The sequence below is a fragment of the Halichoeres trimaculatus genome, unplaced genomic scaffold, assembly GCF_033239565.1.
Source record: "Halichoeres trimaculatus isolate MK-OKI-2021-1 unplaced genomic scaffold, fHalTri1.1 fHalTri1_scaffold_12, whole genome shotgun sequence".
In the NCBI taxonomy this organism is placed as follows: Eukaryota; Metazoa; Chordata; class Actinopteri; order Labriformes; family Labridae; genus Halichoeres; species Halichoeres trimaculatus.
The window spans coordinates 32,839,860-32,863,133 of record NW_027437190.1 but is presented as its reverse complement, the minus strand read 5'-3'; the positions used below and the strand labels follow the sequence as shown (position 1 = coordinate 32,863,133).

The 23,274-nt window shown below is 39.7% G+C and overlaps 1 protein-coding gene across 1 annotated transcript in view; it reads left to right on the top strand.

The window, feature by feature from the left end:
• Positions 1-769: 769 nt before the first annotated feature.
• dpy19l1l (dpy-19-like 1, like (H. sapiens)) overlaps positions 770-23,274 on the top strand; it is a 40,565-nt gene continuing 18,060 nt past the window's right edge. The window contains exons 1-10 of the mRNA XM_074683975.1: positions 770-1,146; positions 1,503-1,527; positions 1,617-1,704; positions 5,283-5,420; positions 5,634-5,754; positions 11,415-11,508; positions 11,645-11,702; positions 14,989-15,080; positions 17,121-17,220; positions 21,934-22,011. Of these exons, the coding sequence (XP_074540076.1) occupies positions 924-1,146; positions 1,503-1,527; positions 1,617-1,704; positions 5,283-5,420; positions 5,634-5,754; positions 11,415-11,508; positions 11,645-11,702; positions 14,989-15,080; positions 17,121-17,220; positions 21,934-22,011 (1,017 nt within the window). The 5' untranslated portion in view covers positions 770-923. The remainder of the gene's footprint in view (positions 1,147-1,502; positions 1,528-1,616; positions 1,705-5,282; positions 5,421-5,633; positions 5,755-11,414; positions 11,509-11,644; positions 11,703-14,988; positions 15,081-17,120; positions 17,221-21,933; positions 22,012-23,274) is intronic.

Genomic DNA, 23,274 nt, shown 5'->3' with positions numbered 1-23,274 from the left:
CTACTTTTCTCTTGTGTTTGTCTGGAGATCCTACATGTAACCATGGCTGCGTTGTTTACCTGCGATATTAGCTGGGATCTATCTCCGGTGGGATGGACGAGCTAGCCGTGCTAACCGTGCTGTTCACGGACATGGCTGATGGCTGACGGAGCTGACATCGGACGCCGGCGCCACATTGGAGGAGCTTCGCCTGCTGTGGGCAGACAGGATCCAGGAGACAGAGACTGAACAGACTGCTGGGGAGGCTCAGTCCTGGACCCTGTGGAGGTGGAGACTGGCTGGGCTGGAGAGTGGTGGACGGGCTGTCGTCATCTATTTTCTTGCGGACCTTTTTGCACTTTCTATACACTTTCTTACTTTTGCTTCTGTGACTCCTGAATTTCCCCTCGGGGATAAATAAAGTATTTTATATTCCTATTTCTATTTCTATTTCTATTCTATGTTTATAAATAATGTCTCACCCTTTTATAAAACTACAGATGTATGTATCAATAAACCAATGAAACCAAAACTATTTTTCTACATATTAAAAAACAAGTCTTCCTGGTATTACAAAGTAAATAGCCAATCATAGTGTTGGATTTGGGGGCGTCACCTGGGCTCAACCAATCAGATTTCAAAAGAGGCTTACAAGCGTATATTCTCCCACCCGAATGGACACGCCTCTTTCTGTCCGTGCGTTACCATGGTCACCATAAAGAAGCTCTTTGTAGGGACTCCTTGCCTCCAGATGGGGGCGCAGCTCCACAAGATTTGTGCCAGCGTCTGAGGAGAGGAGCCAGCCAAAGCATCACTCAGGTAGTAAAGGGGCAGATCCGAGGACCAGATACGAGAAGCTGCGTGTGTGGCTGCTCGGCTCACACACCCTCGGGTCTTTTTTTCAACGGCGCCTCGCTGCCTAACCTCGGCTCCTCCTGGACACCATGGTGGCTAAAAACAGAAGACAGACCGGGAAGAGTCCAGCGACCCAGTCTGACCGCGATAGGAGCCCGCTTGTTTCTCCTTCTGGTAAAAGTAACGTCAGGCGAGCAGGCAGGGAGGGCAAAGCGTACAACAGCTCCCATTCAAACGGGCTCTCCGGTATCAGACACAGGCTCGGGCTAACTCCGTCCGCTCTCCTCAAGCTGGGATTCACTCTTCTGCTCGGTGAGTTGGAGCGTTAGCCTGTTAGCTCCTCTGTGAGCTAACAGGCTAACGCTGTGTGTACACTAGCAGCTTTGACGGATCCGCTGTATGAAGTTATCTCCACCACGGATCAGAAGGCTAACGTTAGCCCACCTTACAACTAGCTCCCCAGCGTTAGCCACCTGCCATTGCTGTGTACTAAAACCACTGTAAAGGAGCCTGTGTTTTCTGATTGTGTGGCATGTCTGCTGTACACGTGTTACAGGTTTTCTGCCAAAGTTAAAGCAGTGTCTGGTTCTTTATGGAGATGCATAACAGAAGCAGTCTTAAAGTAGACCATCCCTATTTAAATCTGTATTTTCCTCTCCTGTCCACAGCTGCTCTTGCTGGATTTCTCCACTGGTAGGTCACCTCTGTCACTGTGTTATTACTCATTTATATCTGCTGTCTTTTGCAGCTCTTTGCTCATACATCTCCCCCTCTATGATCAGGCATCATCTCACTCAGCTGTTTGAGAATGACAGACACTTTTCACACTTGTCCAACCTGGAGAAGGAGATGGCTTTCCGCACAGAAATGGTAAATAGATCTTGTGTTTTCTTGGGATGCATTTATCTGAGATTGATGGGTCTCTGACTGTCCAGTGCCTGCAGTCATAAAACCAAAGCCTGAAGACAAATGGGCAGTGAGAGCCAAGGTTTCACCAGGGTTATCAAGTAGGCACCTCCTGTCACTGGAAGAGGCTTTACAGTTCGATCTGACATCCCACAACAGCCCGCTCCCTACCAGCTCTGTTTTTTTCAAATACTTTTTATTGTCATCATGTTTCAATATTCAATCAAATCTTTAAATTTAGCCAGAGGATGACAATATTTGACATTTTTTGTAAGTGATATGGTGTCACAAAAATGTGTCCCACAACTATGTCACAGTAAATAAACAACAACAGCAACAACAAAAAAGAAAAATAAACAAAAACATTTATGATACGAGATACGAAGATACATTAGTTACAACTATTCCAAATAACTGGAAGTAAAATTAAAGTGACATGGATCTGAATTATAAAACTTCATCAATTTTCTTCCCTTACTCAAAAATATTTAACATCTTAAGAACAAACAGGCTAATTAGTTCTATAAATAAGATGAAACAAAAAAATAAAATAAAAATAAATAAAAAAGGAATACCTAACAAAAAAAAAGAAAAATAAAAGCCTTTTTTTGCTCCCTACCGCTCTAGCTGTCAGACATATGACTTCCCAACCCAGTCAGTGTCAAGCTCAGTGAAGACACTAACACTACATACGCTACTTCAACTCCTAAACCCAGCTAAAAGATGAAGAGTCTGTGGTAAAAAGTTAGAAAAAAGACAGGGCAAGCAGAGCTAGCATCAATAACAATGTTAGAAATCTCAGTGTCTGTCTCCAGTTGTTGTCCAATGGTGATGTTGCACAGCAATTTAAGTTTATCTCATTTTCAAAAGGTTATTACCACAAGCCGCTCTATAATTCTGTGACATTTTAAGAGGTGAAATAAAATAAACCTTTTTCATTCACTTATCAGTTCACTTGCTATGCAGCATATGCCAAAAAAACTTTAAAAAACATATTGGAAAAAAATAACAATAAATGAGTAAACCTTAACATAAAAAGTGGAATAAAAATACAGCTTACAGTTTCATTTAGCAGACCTTTGTCCGAAGCAGCGTACAAGCAAGAATTTAGACAGAAGGAAAAACCTGGGTAGTGCGACAACAGTGCTACAAGTTATTTGGCTGCAGGTGGTGCCATTAAGAGCAGGATTTTTTTTTCTTGTCTTAGACCTACTGACTCATTCTACCCCTAAGGGCAAGGAAGAGAAGGCTCAGATTAAGGGCCTAAGTGTTCCCTGAACAGATGAATCCTCAGACATCCCTTAAAGTAGAAAGGGACTCCGTGGATCGTATAGAGTTAGGTAATTCATTCACCATTTGGGAACAACAGAGGAGAAGAGTCTGGCTAGAGATTTGGAGCAGTGCTGGGCTGGGAGCACCAGGCGTCTTTCGCAAGCAGAGTGTAGACCTGGATTAGGGACCCCGGGTAGGGCAGGGGCCAAATAACATGAAAGATGATAACAATAAAAAGAATACTTAGAAATAGTTACTGTGATCTGACAACATAGTGCAGTAAGTAAGAATAATCAAATATTGTTTTAATAGATTACAATTCAAACATTTTATGTAACTATTATTTTATCTTAAAAATGTTTATTTTTTTTTTTTATTTTACCAGTCCCTGGTTGTAATGTGATATAACCAATCGGCAATGTGAGTAGGACATATGAAAGCTTTTCCCTTTTCGCTGTTTTAAATAACAACAATAAATATTATAAACTATTTTATTTTATTACAGTTCAAATAATTTTCTTCTGTTTTCTTCTGTTTTAAAATCATATAATCTTTATGAGTTAAAGCTCATGATTGATCATGTTACGGTTCATTTGACCTGAATGTACAACTTATGTAGATCACAGTATCAGGTGATGTCATCGGTAGGTAGAAAACTAATAAGATTAGAGAACTTAAAAAAACTTAAATTTTATGTTTCTGGATTAAATCTGATTTCAGTCAAATTTTAGGAGAAGGTTTTCTGCTTCATTTGTCAGTAAATACAATAATTTGGGACTGTTAAGGGGCTGCTACTTCAACATTATGAATAGCTGTGTCACATTTAAAGGGTTCTGCTCTCAGTAAAGCAATGTTATATCCAAATGTATTTCGCTCAGATTTTGTTAGAATATATGTGACTGCCAAAGAAAAAGGGGTATCAGCCTCTCTACAGTTATTCCTATCCATTGGTCTTTCAATGAAATAACCATAGGCATTAGGGATGGGAGAAAAAAAAATGATGTTTGGAATTTTTGGGATTTTTTGTGTAAAGATTTTAAATCTGGAAATTTTTGGTCAAAAATCGATTTTTTGTTTTTCAAGTGGGTGTGTGGGTGTGTGGGTATTTTTGGGGAAATACGGCTCCTGATAAAGTCTGTAGACATTATTAGCATTATTCAACTTTTTCACTTGGTCTGGTGTTAAAAAAGCAAAGTAAAAATTGCAACAAAAAAAGCAAATATCAAAAAAATCAAAGTTTAAATTAAATCGGCACCCCAAAAATTTTAAAAGAATCAAATTTGGTTTGTATAAAACATTCAGAGCTGGTGTCTTGCTACAGAGAAGGTGGAGATGCTTTGAAACAAAAATCTGTTTTTGCCACAATGTCAACAGGAAGAGCTTAATCATTATTATTTATTCATATTTCACTCAATGGCTGAAGAGTGAGGAAGCAATGCAGTAATGCTGGAATAATGAATGTGACATTTACTGTAATTCTCTTTTCCTTCTGTGATGTTTTCAAGGCTAAGTTTAACAAAAGATGAGCAGGTCTGCATGAGTTTGTCGTACCAGGAACCTGCTCTTTAAAACAAACAGTAACCTTCTATCAAAACTTCAAATGTTGATGCTTTATCTATTTTTGCACAAGCGCCCAAAAGCCAGCGGATGTGTGTCATGTAATGCAGCATATGTTGGAGGTGTTGGTGTAGAAGTCGTTGCTATTCAACGTGCTAAGCAGTCTTTAGTGCCCTTTTCAAAAAAGTCGCTGAAGGTGATGATTTAATCAGATGCAAACAGAATATTTTCCTGGCTCGACCCAGCTGAGAGTTACAGAGTGGGCTGTGAGCTGCTGCCATCTGCTGAGCCCGTTTGTGTTTCTTCTGTCAGAGCTGCCTGCTGTTGAGTTTTATCAAATGCAGTTCTCTCTGTTATTCTCTTTTCTTTCCTCTTTTTTGAATTTTCTTTATAGGAAGGGTCTGCTGGAGTTTTTGTTTCTTTTTAGTAAACCCAACATTCAAACTGGACTCCTCCTTGGATCAAGCAAAAGTCAAGCCAAGCTTTACTCTTGTTTAGTAAAAAGTTTTACCTTGTTGTCACGAAATAACCAAAAAAATCAACATACAGACAGAGGAGAGGGTTGGAGGCTGACACAGACATTGACACACATGGATAAAGACCCATAGAAAATTATAAAGCAGCTAGGAATCCTGCAGACTCTACCTTTAAATTCTTTTTAAAACCTGAGTTTGTCCGATGACTTATCAGCGTTTCTGTCCTTTTTCCTCCAGGGTCTGTACTACTCATACTACAAAACCATTATTGAAGCTCCCTCCTTTTTGGACGGCCTCCACATGGTCATGAATGATCGTCTGACGGAGTACCCGCTCATTATCAACACGTTAAAGAGGTTCAACCTGTATCCAGAGGTAAGGTTGACTCCATCATGCTGTTTTTATTAAATACAAACCATCTGTGTTTACAGATTTAATTGGTTGTTATCACTTACACAACTTTTTTACACAACACAGAAAAGCGAGATCAAGCTTGTTGAAAACTGAGAGATTCAGCAGGATAACGGCCCTTCAAAGATGTCGTTAAAAGCAGCTTCACACTGACAGGAGTGTGTCTCTGCTCCACAGGTGGTCCTGGCCAGCTGGTACCGGGCGTACACAGGTGTGATGGCATTCTTGGGGATTCCTACAAAGATGTGTTGGTCCATCAACAGAGGAGAGGGACTCACTCCTGTGGACAGCTGTGAAGGTATCGTCATGGAGCTCCAGCCTGAGCTGCAAATATGCACACACACAAACACACACACACACCCAAACACACAGTGAGACAGTTTTGTTGTCCTGACCTGACCTGAAGCTATGCAAACATTTTTTGCAACACATGGTTTCACTGAGCTGAAGCAATAGCTATGTTTACATGTGGTCATTAACCCTTTCGTATTCAGAATATTTGCAATAACCTGGATGTGCACGGCCATGCAAACATTAATAACCCTTTTTGAAAACCTGAATATAGAATAGAATAGAATAGAAAATAATTTATTTATCCCTTGGGGGAAATTCAGAAGTCACAGCAGCAAAAAGCTCCACAAGAAAATAGATGCTGACAGCTTGTCCATCATTGTCCAGTCAGCCAGCCTCCACCTCCACAGGGTCCAGGACTGAGCTTCTTCAGCAGTCTGTTCAGTCTCTGTCTCCTGGATCCTGTCTGCTCACAGCAGGTGAAGCTCTTCCAAATGTGGCGTTGGTGTCTGGTGTTAGGTGTGTTAGCCATGTCTGTGAATAGCATGATGCTACTCTGCCTTCTGGTATTCCCTCTGTTGCTGGGTTAGCACAGCTAGCTCGTCCATTTTATTGGAGATAGATCTTACGTTCCCAATAACGATGGATGGAAAGACAGGTCCATGTCGTCACTTCTTAGCTCACACCTGAGAACCAGCACGTCGTCCTCACCTCCTTCTCCTCACCTTGTGGGGAAACATCTGGCCTTGCACCGGTTAGCATTGACATGCTACAGGCTGCTAACAGCTGATTTCACATGTAAACAATACAGCCATGGTTACATGTAGGATCTCCAGACAAACACAGGAGCAAAAGTAGTAAAAATATCACTGAAGACAAAACCAGTTTGGTGTCCACAACCAACAAAAGAGCCATGCAAAGTAATGACCCACTCCAAATGATGAGATGACGAAAAGAGACAAAAAATATACAAGAAACAGACAAGTAAGAGCTGCCACAACAGGCAGCCATAACCAATCTTGGTCTTTTGAGTACAGGAAGTCCGCTAGTTGCTGCTGTTGTTGTTATTGTCCCTGCTGTTGCTATGGATACAGTAAGACAAAGTGGAAATGACGTTCTTCGTGTGTTGAGCTGTTGTCTGTTTGCATCTAAATGGGTTATTCCGAATGTTTCTGAAACTGGAATATTTACCTTGACCTTAATATTGACTAACGTTTACTGAGTGAATGAAAGCAGGGGTAAAAGGATTCAGGTATTATAGATTCACAATTCCACATCCGTCTTAAACGCATCTAAAAGATTTCCTACAACAAACTACTGAATGGATAACTGCACAGCCATTTTCAGACCATCTTGAACCATCTTTCAAGACCCAAATAATCTTATTTTCTGTGACTATGTAAACACTAAAACTACATAAGAAGAGTGGACTCTCTTCTTTTATGTCTCTCTTCCTGTTTTTGTTCTAAAAAACTGGCAAAACGTAATTTTTTGATCCCGTTCAACCTTGGGCGCTCCGTCCTTTGATTCTCTCTATGATCTCCGCTGTCTTTTCTCATGGTGGCGTCGCTCTTTCTCAACTACCGCGACACATCCTCAGTTGGAGCGTGAGCTGCCTGAACTTTTCTGACTTGCAGGTTCTCGCTATGTCCCTGTCATCTCACATCTTCTCCTCATATCCGTGCTGAGCTCTCGTCCAAAGAGTGCACTGCTCTCACCCATAGTAGTTTACGAGCAAGATTTTGATAGACAAGCTCCGTCAGACCCCGCCTCCCCAAAAACTTCAGTGACTTCTATAGATGCAGTAAACGGTTGTTGCGCTGGTTCCCGCATTTTAGAATCTTAAAACGGGTTCCTGAGTTCATTTCTGCTTTGGTAATGCCTCAAAAGACCACACTGGTTGCTGATTAATGTTGTGTTGATTGAGCAATCTATTTGCCCACAAACTATTTCAGGAATTTTATCTCAGAAAAAAGTGAAAGACTTATGAAACTATCAAGTCAGGCTTATGAAACTGCATCAGGCATTGAATAATAATCTAAACGGCAGGGAAACAAATCTGTCCGAGAAGAGGCTGAAACATGATTAAAATCCCATCGACCTGCAGGGAGAGAACAATCCTTTCAGCTAATTCCTGACAAACATTTGTCTGTGTAAACGTTTCCTCAAAGGATAAATCTGCCGACAGTAAACAAGAGAAATCTGTTGTCGGCTTCTCTTTGTGGAGCTGCAGTCTGCGCCTTCCTGTCAGTCTCATTAGTGAAGCGAGGAACCCCAGGGTCGATGAACGCTGCCTGTTTTCACTGTTTACACAAACCTGATGCAAGCCGCCTTGCCTAAGAGCTTACAGAAAACGGGAGCATTTCCTGTGACTGCTTTATTTCTGTGAGACGCTGAATGCAGGGAGGGTTTTTTTTCACACTGAGCTGCTGTTGGAACAAGCTGCTTCTCTATTTGTCTTGTGATTTTCTGTCACAGCGTCCTGATAAACGGGGCTATATCAACACCCTGTTATTCAGAGCTGGCTTCGTCTTTTCTGACAGAGTTTTCTGAGCTTTCTATGATCTGCATGGATCTCCTTTCACTAACAAACATGAGCATTTTAGCATTGGGCTTAATTGGGTTTAATTAATGTGTCAGAGAAAACGGTAAACATTCTTAGGGCTAAACCTTTGCCTTGGTCGTCTTTTCTTGTACAGTGTAGCTGAGTCTTCTGAAGGTTGTACTTGATCAGCTCACTTGTTTAGCATTAGCCTAGCTACTGTGTCCAGTCCAACGGAGGTGAATGCAGAGTAATACGTCTTCTTATATGACTGCAAACAAAAAGATGGTAATGGCACCACCTGCTGTACACATGCTTGTACCATTAAATCAGATCAATATAACTTTATTACTTTTATACAGTTAAAACTGCAGAACAAAGTGCTTCAAAAGATTTTTTCTTGTAATAGGCAAAGCGCCACCCTTCACAAAGTCATGTTCTATGTTAAATTCACCTGACCACTCAAGAAAACTGTCTTATTTCAAGTTATTTAAAGAAAAAAAAGAGGTCTGAATTACTTTTAAAGAGTAAAAAAATCTGCCATTGGTAAGAAAAAATGTGCTTGTATTTAGACATTATTGTAATCTTGACAAGCACATTACTCTTACCCCACTAACAGATATTTGAACTTGTAACGAGCCATTCAGACCTCATTTTGTCTTTAAATAACTTGAAATAAAACACTTTTATGGGCGACTTAAGTGAATGGGGCCAATTTAAGTGTAAAAAAACATCTTCAACTTAAATAAGCCAAAAACACTTGGTACGATTTCAGTTTTTTTGCAGTAAAGGAACTGGCATACCAGTTTGACAACTAGAATATACCCCTTAGGAACTGGCATTCCAGTTTTAAACTGGTAACTGGTATTTTGTATTCAAACTTGAACATATCTCAAAGGAACCGGCATACAAGTTTTAAACTGAAATTGCCACTAAGAAACTGGCATCCTAGTATTCAAACTGGAATATCTCAAAGGTACTGGCATGCCAGTTTAAAAACTAAAATATACCACAAAGGAACTAGCAGGCCAGTTTGAAAACTAAAAATTGCCATTAAGTAACTGGAATACCAGTTTTAAACTGGTATATGCCACTGAGAAACTGGCATTCCTGTATTTAAACTGGAATATGCTACTAAGGAACTGGTGTACCAGTTTGAAAACTGGAAATGCCACCTTGGAACTGACATTCTAGTATTCAAACTGGAATATATCTCAAAGGAACTGGTATGCCAGTTTGAAAACTGGAATATGCCGCTAAGGAACTGGCATGCCAGTTTGAAATCAAGAATATACTACTAAGTTACTGGCATGCCAGTTTGACAACTAGAATATACCACTAAGGAACTGGCATGCTAGTTTGAAAACTGGAATATGCCACTTTGGAACTGGCATGCCAATTTGAAAACGGAAATATACTGCTTAGTTACTGGCATGCCAGTTTGAAAACTTAAAATTGCCAGTAAGGAACTGGAATACCAGTTTCAAACCTGGAATATGCCACCGAGGAACTGTCATCCTTGTAATGGAACTGGAATATACCTTTAAGAAACTGGCATACCAGCTTGAAAACTGGAATACACCACTAAGGAACTGGCATACCTGTATTCAAACTGGAATATACCACCTAGGAACTGGCATACCAGATTTCAAACTGGAATATGCTACTTAGGAACTGGTATACCAGTTTGAAAACTGGAAACGCCACTTTGGAACTGACATTCTAGTATTCAAATAGGAATATATCTCAAAGTAACTGGTATGCCAGTTTGAAAACTGGAATATGCCACAGAGGAACTGACATCCTAGAATTCTAACAGGAATATACCACAAAGGAACTGGCATCCTAGTATTTAAACTGGGATATAAGAAACTGGCATGCCAGTTTGACAACTAGAATATACCACTAAGGAACTGGCATGCTAATTTGAAAACTGGAATATGCCACTAAGGAACTGGCATGCTAGTTTGAAAACTGGAATATGCCACTAAGGAACTGGCATGCCAATTTGAAAACCTAAAATTGCCAGTAAGGAACTGGAATACCAGTTTCAAACCTGGAATATGCCACCGAGGAACTGTCATCCTTGTATTGGAACTGGAATATACCTTTAAGAAACTGGCACACCAGTTTGAAAACTGGAATACACCACTTAGGAACTTGCATACCAGTTTGGAAACTGGTATATGCCACTGAGGAACTGGCATTCCTGTATTCAAACTGGAATATACCACCTAGGAACTGGCATACCAGTTTTAAAACTGGAATATGCTACTTAGAAACTGGTATACCAGTTTGAAAACTGGAAACGCCACTTTGGAACTGACATTCTAGTATTCAAATAGGAATATATCTCAAAGGAACTGGTATGCCAGTTTGAAAACTGGAATACGCCACTAAGTAACTGGAATACCAGTTTGAAAACTGGAATATGCCACAGAGGAACTGACATCCTAGTATTTAAACTGGGATATAAGAAACTGGCATACTAGTTTGACAACTGGAATATGCCATTAAGGAACTTCTTATTTTACATAGACACACAGCAGCGACACAGACACAAAAGTTGAGAGCTTCAGGGATGTTTCCTCACCTTTAGCTAACAGCAGAGTGGGATAGCACTGGTGTTACTGGGAAGCTAGTTTGTCAGCAGACCTGGGACAGCAGCATAGTCTGCTGTCCCTGTATGTGTGTGTTGTTTTGCTGGACCAATAATGACCTGGCTGTGCCCCAGACATGCTAATATTTCTCAGTAAAAATGAGCAGGAAGAAAACTTGACACTGTGTGAGTCACTTTGAAACATATTTTTCTGCTCACTTCTCGTGTTGCAGCAAATCAGATGCTTCATCAGACGTATCTTGCAGAAACATTTTTTTAAATAACACTGAGCAGGCTTCTGCATGTTCATACTCAGTGTTTTAAACAAGCTCTATCTTTTTCCCAGCTATTGAAAACCAGCAGATAGATGCAGTGTGTTGCTGTGAAAAATCTGACTTGGAGAAAATGTATTTGGAGGATTTGAGAGGGAATAACTGATTTTATTTTCAGGGAAGTGTTTGATGTCCTCTCAGCTCGTGTCCTTGAGTAACTCTTGAAGTCTTCTCTGTGTTTTTGTTCACTTCAGGGATGGGTGACCCGGCTTATTTCTACGTGACCTGCGTGTTCCTGCTGAACGGAGCGATGATGAGCCTCTTCTTTATTTATGGCGCCTACCTCAGGTACACCTCCTCCTGTCTTTCCTGCATGCTCCGATGAATATTTATCCTTATTGTGGAGACAGGGAAACAGCTTTGGATGCTCTGTCTGAGTCTGTCTCTCATCTTGTGTCCCTCCTCATCCTCTTCATTGTTTCAGCGGCAGCCGGCTCGGCGGCATCGTCACCACGCTGTGTTTCTTCTTCAATCACGGCGAGGTGAGTGCTGCCTTTACTATCAGAGAGCCAGGCGACGTATCGTCTGCTGTTTGGAGCTATGATCCAGTGTGAGTCTCTCTGGGTGTCAGCTTCTGCTTCGTGCAGAGCTCCAAACAGAAAAAAGACGCTCTCAGAAAAGCAGAGGGTGGTTAATAGGGACTCATTTCAGCCCTCAAAGGAGCTTAGAGCTGGTTTTGGCTGGCTTTCAAAGCTTTGTCCCTACAACCTCCTCCTCCTCTCTTCTCCCGTTTTTCATTCACATGAAATGGGAAGACTCTATTTTTGAGGATCAATATGGCTGCATTTCAATCTCACACACACACACACACACACACACACATACAGCTCTCAGTCCTTTCAACAGGATTTCTCATGTCCCGTTTTTTTCCTCCCTGACTGCAGCAGCTGATTGTCTTTTGAGGAGCTTTGTTGATTTTTCCCACTGAGAGTGGTGCAAGACAGATTATTGATCTGCAGTTTGAGTCTGTTAAACTGAGAGATATTAACTGGCGAGTCAAAGAAAAGAAAGAATTCATCTGTGTTTTATAAAAACTTCTGACTACCTAAGGATAAAACAAGAAGTAACCAGCCTTTTAAAACACAGAAATCTAAGAGAAAACTGTGACTTTAGTGGCTTTTACATCAAAAGTTGGCAATTTTACATTAACACAAACTATTCACACATTGAAGTCACAAGTTGCTGTTCATAAATAACCCAGCAATCACTCACAAAACTGAACAGAAGTCAAAAATATCTCCAGCAATGTAGGAAAGGAAGTTGTTTTTGAAGTTTTAAACGTGTGAGGGTGAAGTTCCTGTGAAGCTTTTAAAAACAGAATTACGCTCCTCATGTGAGGTGATAGAGTGAGGTTCTCCTTTTTATAAGTGATCAAAAAAAGTGACGCTGACTGGAAACATAGACTGTATATAGAGTGGTCAGCGTGGCTCCTTTGTTTTCCATTGTACGGTTTTGAAGCCAAAATTCTCCTGTCACAGACGCAGCCATTGAAGCAGTTGTGCAGCCAGAGTTTGTGCAGTAGAGACGATGAGGGATTCTGGGAGAATCTGAGTGGAGTTGGGTGACAAAAATAATATATATTTTTTTTCTTTTGAGAGTCGAATCACTTCTTGGCTCTACCTCCCGACATATTTTACAATCCCCGAAAAAAATGCACAAGAATGGCAGCTGTCAATCATCGCTAAACATGACGTAAATCCTTGTTATAATTAATAAAAACAAAACTTTTCAGAAAAAAGAGGACTTGAATATAAAGCAGCCAAATGATATCTTCAAATCACCACAACAATCGGACGTGAGAAACATTTCTACCAGGTGTATTAATTTTTTAAAGTTTGACCACAGCCCATCTGGAATGACTGGGGAGATGGATTTTTTGACCTATACTGCAGCCAGCCACCAGGGGGAGCAGTTTTTGTGGCAAAACACTTTACTTTGTTTAAACGCCTTTTAGCATATGTTTATCAAACAGCTCCCAGGCTCAGCAGCATGTCTCACAAAGTTAAAGAAACACTTTAAAAAAATAAATTAAAAAGTAATGTTTTCCAAAATGCCCAATATCAGCGGCGATAATCAGTCCAGCCGACTATTGGTTAGTTTGTATTTCAGTATTAAGCAAATTTATATTTGTTTATACTAGGGCTGTCATTTTAACGCATTAATTAGATTAATTAATTACACCGCAAATTAGCACGTTATAAAAATTAACGCAGATTAATGTGGATATCAAACCCGCGGGGCGTTCAAAGACGCACTTATTTTCAAATGTCTGGCATTTACAAACCGTTTGTCCTACTTGGAAAAAATGGTGTTCTCGCCAGATTCTCAAATTTCCGACGGTCCCTGAATGTATCACACATGACGTCAGCAACATGCTTTAGACCGAGGGAAGAGAGAGCTTTTTGGGGGGACTGCCGTCCACATCTCGTTTATTCACACGTCCTTTTTGATAATCTGCAGAAAATCAACCGTTTGCTCTAGCTCAATTCTGTAAAAAACAAATAGTTCTACACTCTTTACTGCATTAAACAGAGCCTGAATGATCGACATATGTCATGTTTTTAAATCTATAGAATTCTTAGAAAATTTCCTCCCATCTTCCTGGTGACATGTTTCAGCTTGGGGCTGCTCTGCACCAATGAGCAACAGTTTGTGTGTTCAGAGCATGTTAAACTGAGAATACTTCACTTTTCTTTGATCCAAGACTTGAATAAAGTGTTTTGTACGTAGTTCCTCACAGTTTTTAGCCTTTAGCCCTGGTTTTCCTGACCTCATAGAAGTATAGAAGTTCATATTGCAGTGAAAATTGAGTCCACATCGAGTAAAAATGTGACAGAAGCAAAAACGTCCTAAAAATCAAATCAGCTTATCTTAGGTGCAGGACTGTGTAGATTTTGTAAAGATTGAACCATAAAACTTTTTTCATGTGTTCCTTATGCATCAGGGTACCTAAAAATGTGTTGTATATATTCCCACCTTATTTTTAAATGTTTTTTTAATGTTTTTTTTTATTATTATTATTTAAATAATATTATATAAATAATATTATTATATTATTTATTATTTTAATTTCCTGGAATTCAAATTCTTTATTTTGGGACCTTAAGCAGATATGAAATTTAAATGCGATTAATTAGATTAATTAATTACAAATCCTGTAATTAATTAGATTAATTTTTTTAATCGCCTGACAGCACTAGTTTATACAAAAAAACACACAAAGTACTGAAATTCGTAACATTGAGCACCGATACCCATTGCCAGGTCCTGGGCATCTGTACTGTATCCTTTCAAATGTGAAAGGTACCCATCCCTATTCTGAAAACAAACAAGTTGTAACTGAGACGCTCAAGTCAGAGTTTTTCACAAGCTACAACCTAAATCCCCAAACAGTTGGAACTATATTAACAATGTTGAGTTGAGTTTGAGGATTTGTAAATCAATAAAACCTAATTAAAAATCGAGCACAGACTGGGATGCAGATGGCCTGGTGGTTTAGGGTCTACCTGTGGCCTGTTTCCCACATGTCATGCCCCACTCTCACCTTGTTTATCTGCTCTATCCACTGTCCTCTGTACGATCCAATCAAAGGCATAAAAAGCCCCAAAGCTAAGATATTAAAAAATAGAGCAGAGGCAACATATCAAGAATTAAACCTGAACTAATGTGTTGTTTTATGAAAATTAAACTTGTGGAGGATGCTAAAGCTGTGAAAAGTGTTTTTTTTCTGCTTGTTGATGTTTGTTTTGTTGTGATATTCTTAACCAGAGCACTCGAGTGATGTGGACCCCGCCCCTGAGGGAGAGCTTCGCCTACCCCTTCTTAGTCCTGCAGATGCTCCTGCTCACCTACATCCTGAGGTAAACTCTCAATCAGCCAGTCTGTGAGGCTTTTACTTCACCCCATGAGCAAATTGACCAAATAAAAACAGAAACTGTCTCCATGAAACACTTTATATGAGGTCTACTACACCTGTAACGCTGAGGATGATTGTTATGCTAAAATACAACGCAGCTCGTCCTTTTTGAAGTGTAGCTGTGAGCAGTTTAAACAGAGCAGCTTGAAATCTGAGTTTGGCGCAGAGCAGATCCTGGCAGAGGAGCCTGAAGTTACTCTGAGAAAGGAAACAGAGGAATCAGTGAAAGCTGAGTGAGAAAAAACTCTGCCTCACTTTGTTGAAGCACTCCAGACTCCAGCTTGATCATTTCTTTATGAAACACAGTGAAACACTGCAAACATGATAACCTGAATAATGTAGTTTTGTTCACTCTGAAGTCAATCTTTGATTTATAAAAACATACAGACTTTGTAAACAGTTAACTGATAGTGTTTGGTGTTGGATCACATCAGGTGATCCAGGTTTTTGGTCTGTTTGGGTTAAAGGTCTACAACCTGCGGCTCTTTGACTCCTTTTCAGGAACTGTTATTAAAATAAAGAATTTTTATTCTTTCTTACAGAGGGTATTGATGATTAACAACACTGACAATAAATTAAATCATGCGTTAACATTTTGTTGAACTAAATGAGCATAACGTAAAACTTGCAAATACTCTACTTCACCTCCAACAACATTGACAGCCCACCAACTTTCCCTTTGGCTGAGGATAAGTTCAAGTTAAACATCCCTGATATGATAAGTTAACAAACAAAAGGACAAATCAGATAGTAAATGGAAATTTTAATTCTGTGTACATGGATTCATTGAGCTGCCAATGTGCTGGCTTAATATACATGTCTGATATGTAGCATTACATAAGCAACAAAAAATGACAAATTGAGGCTCACTATCGATGTTTCCATTTTTTATTTTTTGCACATTTTTGCGGTGTTGAATTGTCTTTTTTTACATTTTTTATTTTTCTACATTTTTGGAATTTTTTGATTTTTTTGGAATTGGATTTTTCTTTTTTTTCTTACTTTTTTTTTTTTTTTTTTTTTTTACATTTTTTTGGTATATTTTTAACCCTTTGGATTATTATTATTACTATAATTATCTAATGTTTTTTAATTTTTTGAATATTTTTAAAATTATTTGTAATTTTTATTTTTTATTAAATTTTTTAATATTTTTTTTTCTGAAATTTAAAATGTGTTTGCAAATTTGGTAAATCTTTTTTCTTTTTGCAAATTTTTGAATTTAAAGTTTGAAAATTTTTTTAAATTTATTGAAGAACTTCTATGTGTTTTTTAAATTAATTGCACATTTTTGATTTTTCAAATTTCTTTAACATTTTTGCAGATTTTAATATTTACGGGAATTTTTGCAACTATTTAAAAAATTTAAAAACTTTCTGGCAGTTTTTGCAAATTTTTGAAATTTCATAATTTTGGAATTTTCTTGCAAAATTATTAAAAATAAAAAACAGATAAATAAATAACTAAATTGCACAATTTTATGATTTAAAAAAAGATTTGTTTTGATAATTTGACACCTGATTTTGGTTTGGGTGAAAACTCCAGTTTGAGTCTTTCAAACCGTTTCATGTGGATCTGGATGACTTTATCAGAGGGGGTGATTCAGGTTGTATCTCAGAAACAGGCTCTAGATGTTCTCCTTTCCTCTGTTTCCTAATGAAGGTGTTCACCATCTCATAATGTTCTTACTGCATATTAAAAGCAACAAGTAAACTGTGACTTTAAACATCAGCTTTAAATGCAGGATGAACTCCGTGTCGTGTTTCCTGGGGACTCGGTGTAAAATCAGGTCTTTGTAGCATATCCAGTGTGACACTGAAAGCGTAGCCTGTGTGTGTGTGTGTGTGTGTGTGTGTGTGTGTGTGTGTTTTCATCCGTCTTAATGCATCCTCTCTTATCTCCTCAACACCCACACGCCCTCACCTCTAAATGTCTTATTTTCTCCCCCTCCTCCGCCTCCCTTTGCTTCCTGGTCTCTCCGCAGGACACGGAGCCCGAGCCGGACAGCCATGGTCGCCCTGGGCATCTCCAATTTGTGCTTTATGCTGCCTTGGCAGTTCGCCCAGTTTGTGCTGCTCACTCAGGTAAACAGAGAGCCGGAGAAACAGGGAGGGAAAGCACAGAGGGCCCAGAGATTAGGGAGAAAATAGAGACTTCACTGGAGCCAGGAGCAGAAGTTGTCTGGGTTTACAAAGACACAAAGGCAGAGGAGAATGAGCAGAGGGAGGGAGATGCTAATCCTACAAGAATACTTTCTTTATATCTTTATTTCAGAGACCTCCTGAACCTGACTGTGGGAGTGGATGCATTAGACTTTCACAGATGTAAACAAGTAACTTATCCAGAAAACAAACATTTGTAACAGGCCTTAGCAGGTTGATAAGTTCTTATCATGCCTTCTGTTTCTCTTTTTCTTTAATCCTGTAGTGCTTGCCCCCTTCTTTTCTATCTTCCCTCTTTCCTTCCTTCCTTTTCTAACATTCCTTTTACTTTACTCTACTTCCTTCCTATTCATCCTTCCTTTTTCTTTCCTTACTTCCTCCTTTCCTTACCTTCCTTTATTTCCTTCCTTTGTAACTCCCCTCTTGCCTATCTTTTTTCCTGTTTCTTCTTTCTTTCCTTCCTACCTTTCTTCCTGTATTTCTACCCTTTACTTCCTTCCTACCTCACCTTCCTTCCTTCCTTTTGCCATGTTTTCAGGTCAAAATAATCTGAACATGAAAAACAGTCCTGATAAAATCCAGATCCTGATCCTGATATAAAAAATCCTGGGACATTTCCGTTTCCTCCCCTTCTTTCCTTTCTTTCCTGCTCTTTCTTCCTTTCTAACTCTCTTCCTTCTTTACTTGCTTCCTTCTTTCCTATTTCCTGGTCTTTCTTTCTCTTTCTTTTTTATTTCTATCTTCTTTCTCTCCTTTCCTCCATGACTTCCTTCCTAACCCCCTTCTCCACTACCTTACTTCTTTCCTTCCTTTCTCTTCCTACATTCCTATTAGTTTTCTCTCCTTCCTTCCTAGTCCTGCCTTTTCCCCTTCTTTCATTCATTTCCTCCTTTCCTTTTTTTCCCTCCTTTTTAACTGTCTTCCTACCTTCCATTTTTCCTGTTTCTTTTTTCTTTTGTCCTTTCTTCATTTCTATCGTCCTCCTTTTCTTTATTCCTGTCGTCCTAGCCCCCTTTCTCCCTATCTACCTTCATTCCTTCCTTTCTCTCCCGACGTTCCTTTTACTTCACTGTACTTCCTTCCTATTTGTCCTTCCTTTTTCTTCCCTTCCTTCCTTCCTGCCTTTCCTCCTTTGCTTACCTTCCTTTACTTCCTTCCTTTCTAACTACCCTCTCACTTCCTTTTTCCCCCCTAATTCTACTTCCTTTCCTTCCTCCCTTCTTCCTGCTTTTCTACCACTTCCTACCTTCTTTCCTTCTTTCCTTCCTCTGCAATCTACCCTCCTTCTCTTTGCTACGTTTTCAGGTCAAAAAAGTCTGAATATGAAAAACAGTCCTGATAAAATCACCCTCTTCCTTCCTTTCCTTATCTTCCTACACTTCCATCCTACTTTCCTTTTTTTTCCATTTCCTTTTTTATTTCCCTCATTCAGTTCTATCTTTCTTCTCTCCTTTTCTTCATGCCCTCCTACCTGTTCCCCCTCCCTTCCTACCTTCATTCTTTCCTTCATGTCTCTTCCTACATTCCTGTTACTTTCTTTTCCTTCCTTCCTATTTATCCTACCTTTTTCTTTCCTTCCATTGTGCCTTCCTTCCTTCCTTCCTTCCTCACCTACCCTCCTTCATTTTGCTTTGTTTTGAGGTCCAAAAAGTCTGAATATGAAAATCATTCCTCTCCTACTTTCCTATTTTCCCTGTTACTTTCCTTCCTCTCTTTCTTTCAGCCTTTCTACCCTTCTTCCCTCTTTCTTTTTGCTTTGTTTTTCAGATATGATGATATGAAAATATGATCATAATGTGAAAAAAAAAATCCTGATCAAATCCAGATCCTGATTCTGCCATAAAATCATCCTGAGATATTTTCTCCATATCGCCCCCTAATGGAGAACATGTTCCTTGGTCAGAAGCAGAGTTTGCTGTTTTTTACACAGCATGTAACTCTGCAGAAAACTGACCACTGATCATCCGGGATTAGAGACACCTGAGGGACAGGATCAGTCTGTGATTACATAGTTCAACTGGACCGTGTGTCTGTCGTAGTAAAATGAGACTATGTCAACTGTAGCTCCTAAGAGATCTTTTCACGTCTCCATTTTCTGAAGAGGAATCACTTTAAGTAAAATCTCAGCTGTCCAGCGTGTGCCATCAGTGTTGGCTGTCATACAGGACTCAAAGAGAAAGTGGATCCACTGGTGTTAGCTGCTCTTAGCCAGTGTTTGTGGGCTGTTTCCTGCTGAGACACATCCCTCCCTCTCTGCTGCAGGTCTCTCTTTGTGACGTCTGAATCAACTGGTCGTGCTGCCGTTTTGTTTTAGCTGCAGCAACCTTTGAACGAACCTTGCTGCAGACTTTGATTTGTTTGAGAATCTGATGCTGAAGAAACTCCTCGATGGAGGAACGGTGCTGGAAGCATGAAGCATTTTTAAATCCTCAAAAAGCAGATGCTGAAAGTATTTGCAGATTATCTTTGTTTGAAAAAGATTTCTTAAAGCGTGAATCTGTCAGATAGAGGAGCTGCGGAGTAAATCACGACTACAACACACGCCGTGGCTCTGCCAGCATCTGTGTTGAGCAACAGTTCAGCCCACTCCGCTGCCAGCCCCCTCAGGCCACGGCTGCTTTCTCTGCTCTGCTTTGTTTTGGTGAACAGCTATTATTTATTTGTTTTATGTTTTCTAAGCTGATAATTGAACTGGTTCAACTCAATCACTGTGGGCGGGAATCATCCAGAGGCCAGATACTGTAACACACCCACACTGCTCATTCTGGATGGATTTACTAAAAGCACCGCAGGTCTGAACGTTTCAAATCACACGATCAGTAAATTATCATAATGTTCTCTCTGCTTTTATCCATCCACACAGTTATTAAAAAGTTATTAGTTTCCAGGGATACAAGTTAGATTTTGTTAGTTTGAGCTCGTGAACAGTGATAAAGGGCTGGGAACTACTCCTGAAATCAAATACTTTTCACACCTGCATATTTCACCCATATTTGTAAAAAAAGATATAAAAAAGGGATTAAATTTGACATAAAATCATGCAAACAGAAAATATTTGATGTGTTTTCCACATTTCTTTGTTGCCACAAGACCCCTGAGGCGGCTAACCCAGGATAACAAAAGTATCAGGGGCGGCTAATTCGTTTAGGAAACGCAGCAATGTGTGCACATAGTTAGACTTATTTTTTAATACTAAGCTAAATTAAACATTATGGCAACAATTGTTCCTGTTACTTTATGTGATTACTCTTGTTAATTTATGACATTATTCTCCTAAATTTAGGAGATTATTCCTATTAATTCATGATGTAATCTTCTTAATTTACTCTTGCTAAAGTATAAAATATTTTTTGTTGATTTATGAGATTTGTCTCTTAATTTTATTGGTTAATTCTTGTTAATTTATAACATTATTGTCCTTAATTAAGGACAGTATTTTTGTTAATCCGTAAAATTATTTTTGTTAATTTATGACATTATTATTGTAAATTTATCACACTAATCTCATCAATTAACAAGAATAACTTTGTTTTTATATGACATGGATCTAGTGAATTTGTAAGATTATTCTTGTTATTTTTCAACATTAATCTCCTAGATTTATGAGATTATTCTTTTTATTACAGAATTTAATCCCAGCAATTTATGAGAATAATTTTCTTAATTTATGATATTGTTCTTGTTAATCCATGACTTTATCCCATTAATTTCTGAGATTATTCTTGTTAATTTTTGACATTTTTTTTGTTAATTTATCACACTAATCTTATTATTTTATGGAAATAATTTTGATGAATTATGAGAGCGTTCTTGTTAATTTTTTAGATCATTCTTGTAAATTTGTGAGATTCTTATTGTTAATCCATGACTCAATGTCATCAATTCATAAGAATATCTTTGTTAATGTATGAGATTATTCTTGTGAATCCATGAGATTATTCTCGTCAACGTATGAGATCATTTTTCTTAATTTATGAGATTAATCTCGTAAAATAGCTTTTCAGTTTTTTTTTTATGTTGCTTTTATCTTCCCTCGTAGTTTTGGGATTTTTTAGTTTATTCCCAGTGCTGTGGGGATCTCTGGTTCAGCTTCTTTGGGCTCAGGGTCTGAAGAGTTTGGGACCGCTCTGGTCTGCTGCAAAAACCTCAAGAGCACTTTTTAGTTCTGTGCAAAGCTTTTTCACATTTGCTGTCCTTGAATTTGCCCTGAATGAGTCAAATTTGACATAATTTGGTAGAAAAATAGAAATTTAAAAGTAAGTGATAGAAATAGTGTTGTATCATTAGCTGTAGCTCTTGGCCTGGTTAATACAGCCTTGAAAGGAAAAGTGAGGACACTTTTCGACGGAGTGGATGACAGAAGTCTTACTCCTGCTTGATTCTTACTGAGCAACACCCTCAGAATCAGCTGTATCAGAGAAAATTTCACTGCCAGCAGAAAAAAATATCAGCCAAGTAAGCCCCTGATGAATCCAGAGTAAGGCTCTGCTGGGTGTAGATGTAAAACAACAGGCACCCATCAGGCTAACCCATACAGTTCATTCACTCAGCACATGACCCCAGATTTAAAGCTTACAGTAGTGTTTGCATGTTTTATTTTTGACTCATTAAGTGTGTTTATTTTTTCTCTTCCAGGTGGCGTCCCTGTTTGCTTCATACATCCTGGGATACCTCGGTGCGGCCAAGATGCAGTCCATCCTGGTCACTCACATGGTACGGTCAAAGAGTTTCTCAGTTTTGTTTTTTCTTCACAATCAGCAGCAAAATTCATGCCAAAGCATCTGGGACAGTGAAACTGACGTCTCACACAGCCTGTGAACCTGAGCAGAGTGTGAAGACGTAAGGTGCTGCCACATTAGCTTCCCGTGTGTGTGCTCTTCCTGCGCTGTGCTCAGCATGAGTGAAAGTGTTTCCAGCGGCTGTCCTCTGAGCTGTAATGTGCTCCGCCTCGGTTCCAGTTATCTGGCTCTGCTCCTCGGCTCCTCAGATGGCTTTCATGAGCCGCGGTGAGGACAACACCAGCTGAAGGCTCGTTCCTTTAGCATTAGCAAAGCTACAGCTGTGCGCAAGACAGAGGCAGGATGTGTGGGCAACTTCTCCTACTCTACCAAGAGGAAAGATGCATCAGTGTTAATGTGAGGATGAGTAAAGATGTTGCCGTTTGGATTTGTGTGTGTGTGTGTGGGAGGATGTTAGCGGCCAGTTATCCCTCTGCTCCACATTCTTTCTTCCCCATAATCCCCTCAGCATGCCCGGCTGTTCGCCAGGGACTGTGTGCTCTGCAGATAAGCAGAGGACCCTTTGTGGGAAGATAGTGGAGATTTGTGTCAGCAGAAGGCAAATGGTTCTGCATAATTTAGGCAGCTCTGCAGCCACGGCTTTAGCTTTCTGTGTGTTCAAGAGATGTGATTCAGATGCACAACGGCGCACGTTTCTTCTCTGACCTCCAGACTTGATGTTGGGATACAGATATTAATGTTTGATCACAGGAGTATTTTTCTAGAAACTTATCTGACAGCTGTTTCATTTCAAAAACTTAGGGCCTGTGTCCACTGACAGGGCCTGTGTTAACTCAGGGCCTGTATCCAACAAGGGCCTGTGTCCAACAAGTGCCTGTGTCTACTGACAAGGCCTGTGTCCACTGGCAGGGGCTGTGACCACTGAATGGACCTGTGTCAACTAAGAGCCTGTTTCCACTGACAGGGCCTATGTCCACTTAGGGGCTGTGACCACTGACAGGCCCTGTGTCCACTAAGGGCCTGTGTTCTCTAAGCGACAGAGTCCACCAAGGACCTATGTCTGCTTACAGGGCCTGTGTCCACTAAGTGCCTGTTTCTGCTGATAGGGCTTGTGTCCACTAAGGGCCTGTGACCACTGAATGGACTTGTGTCAACTAAGGGCTTGTTACCACTGACAAGGCCTGTGTTCACTAAGGGCCTGTGTCACCTGACAGGGCCTGTGTCCACTGCAGGGCCT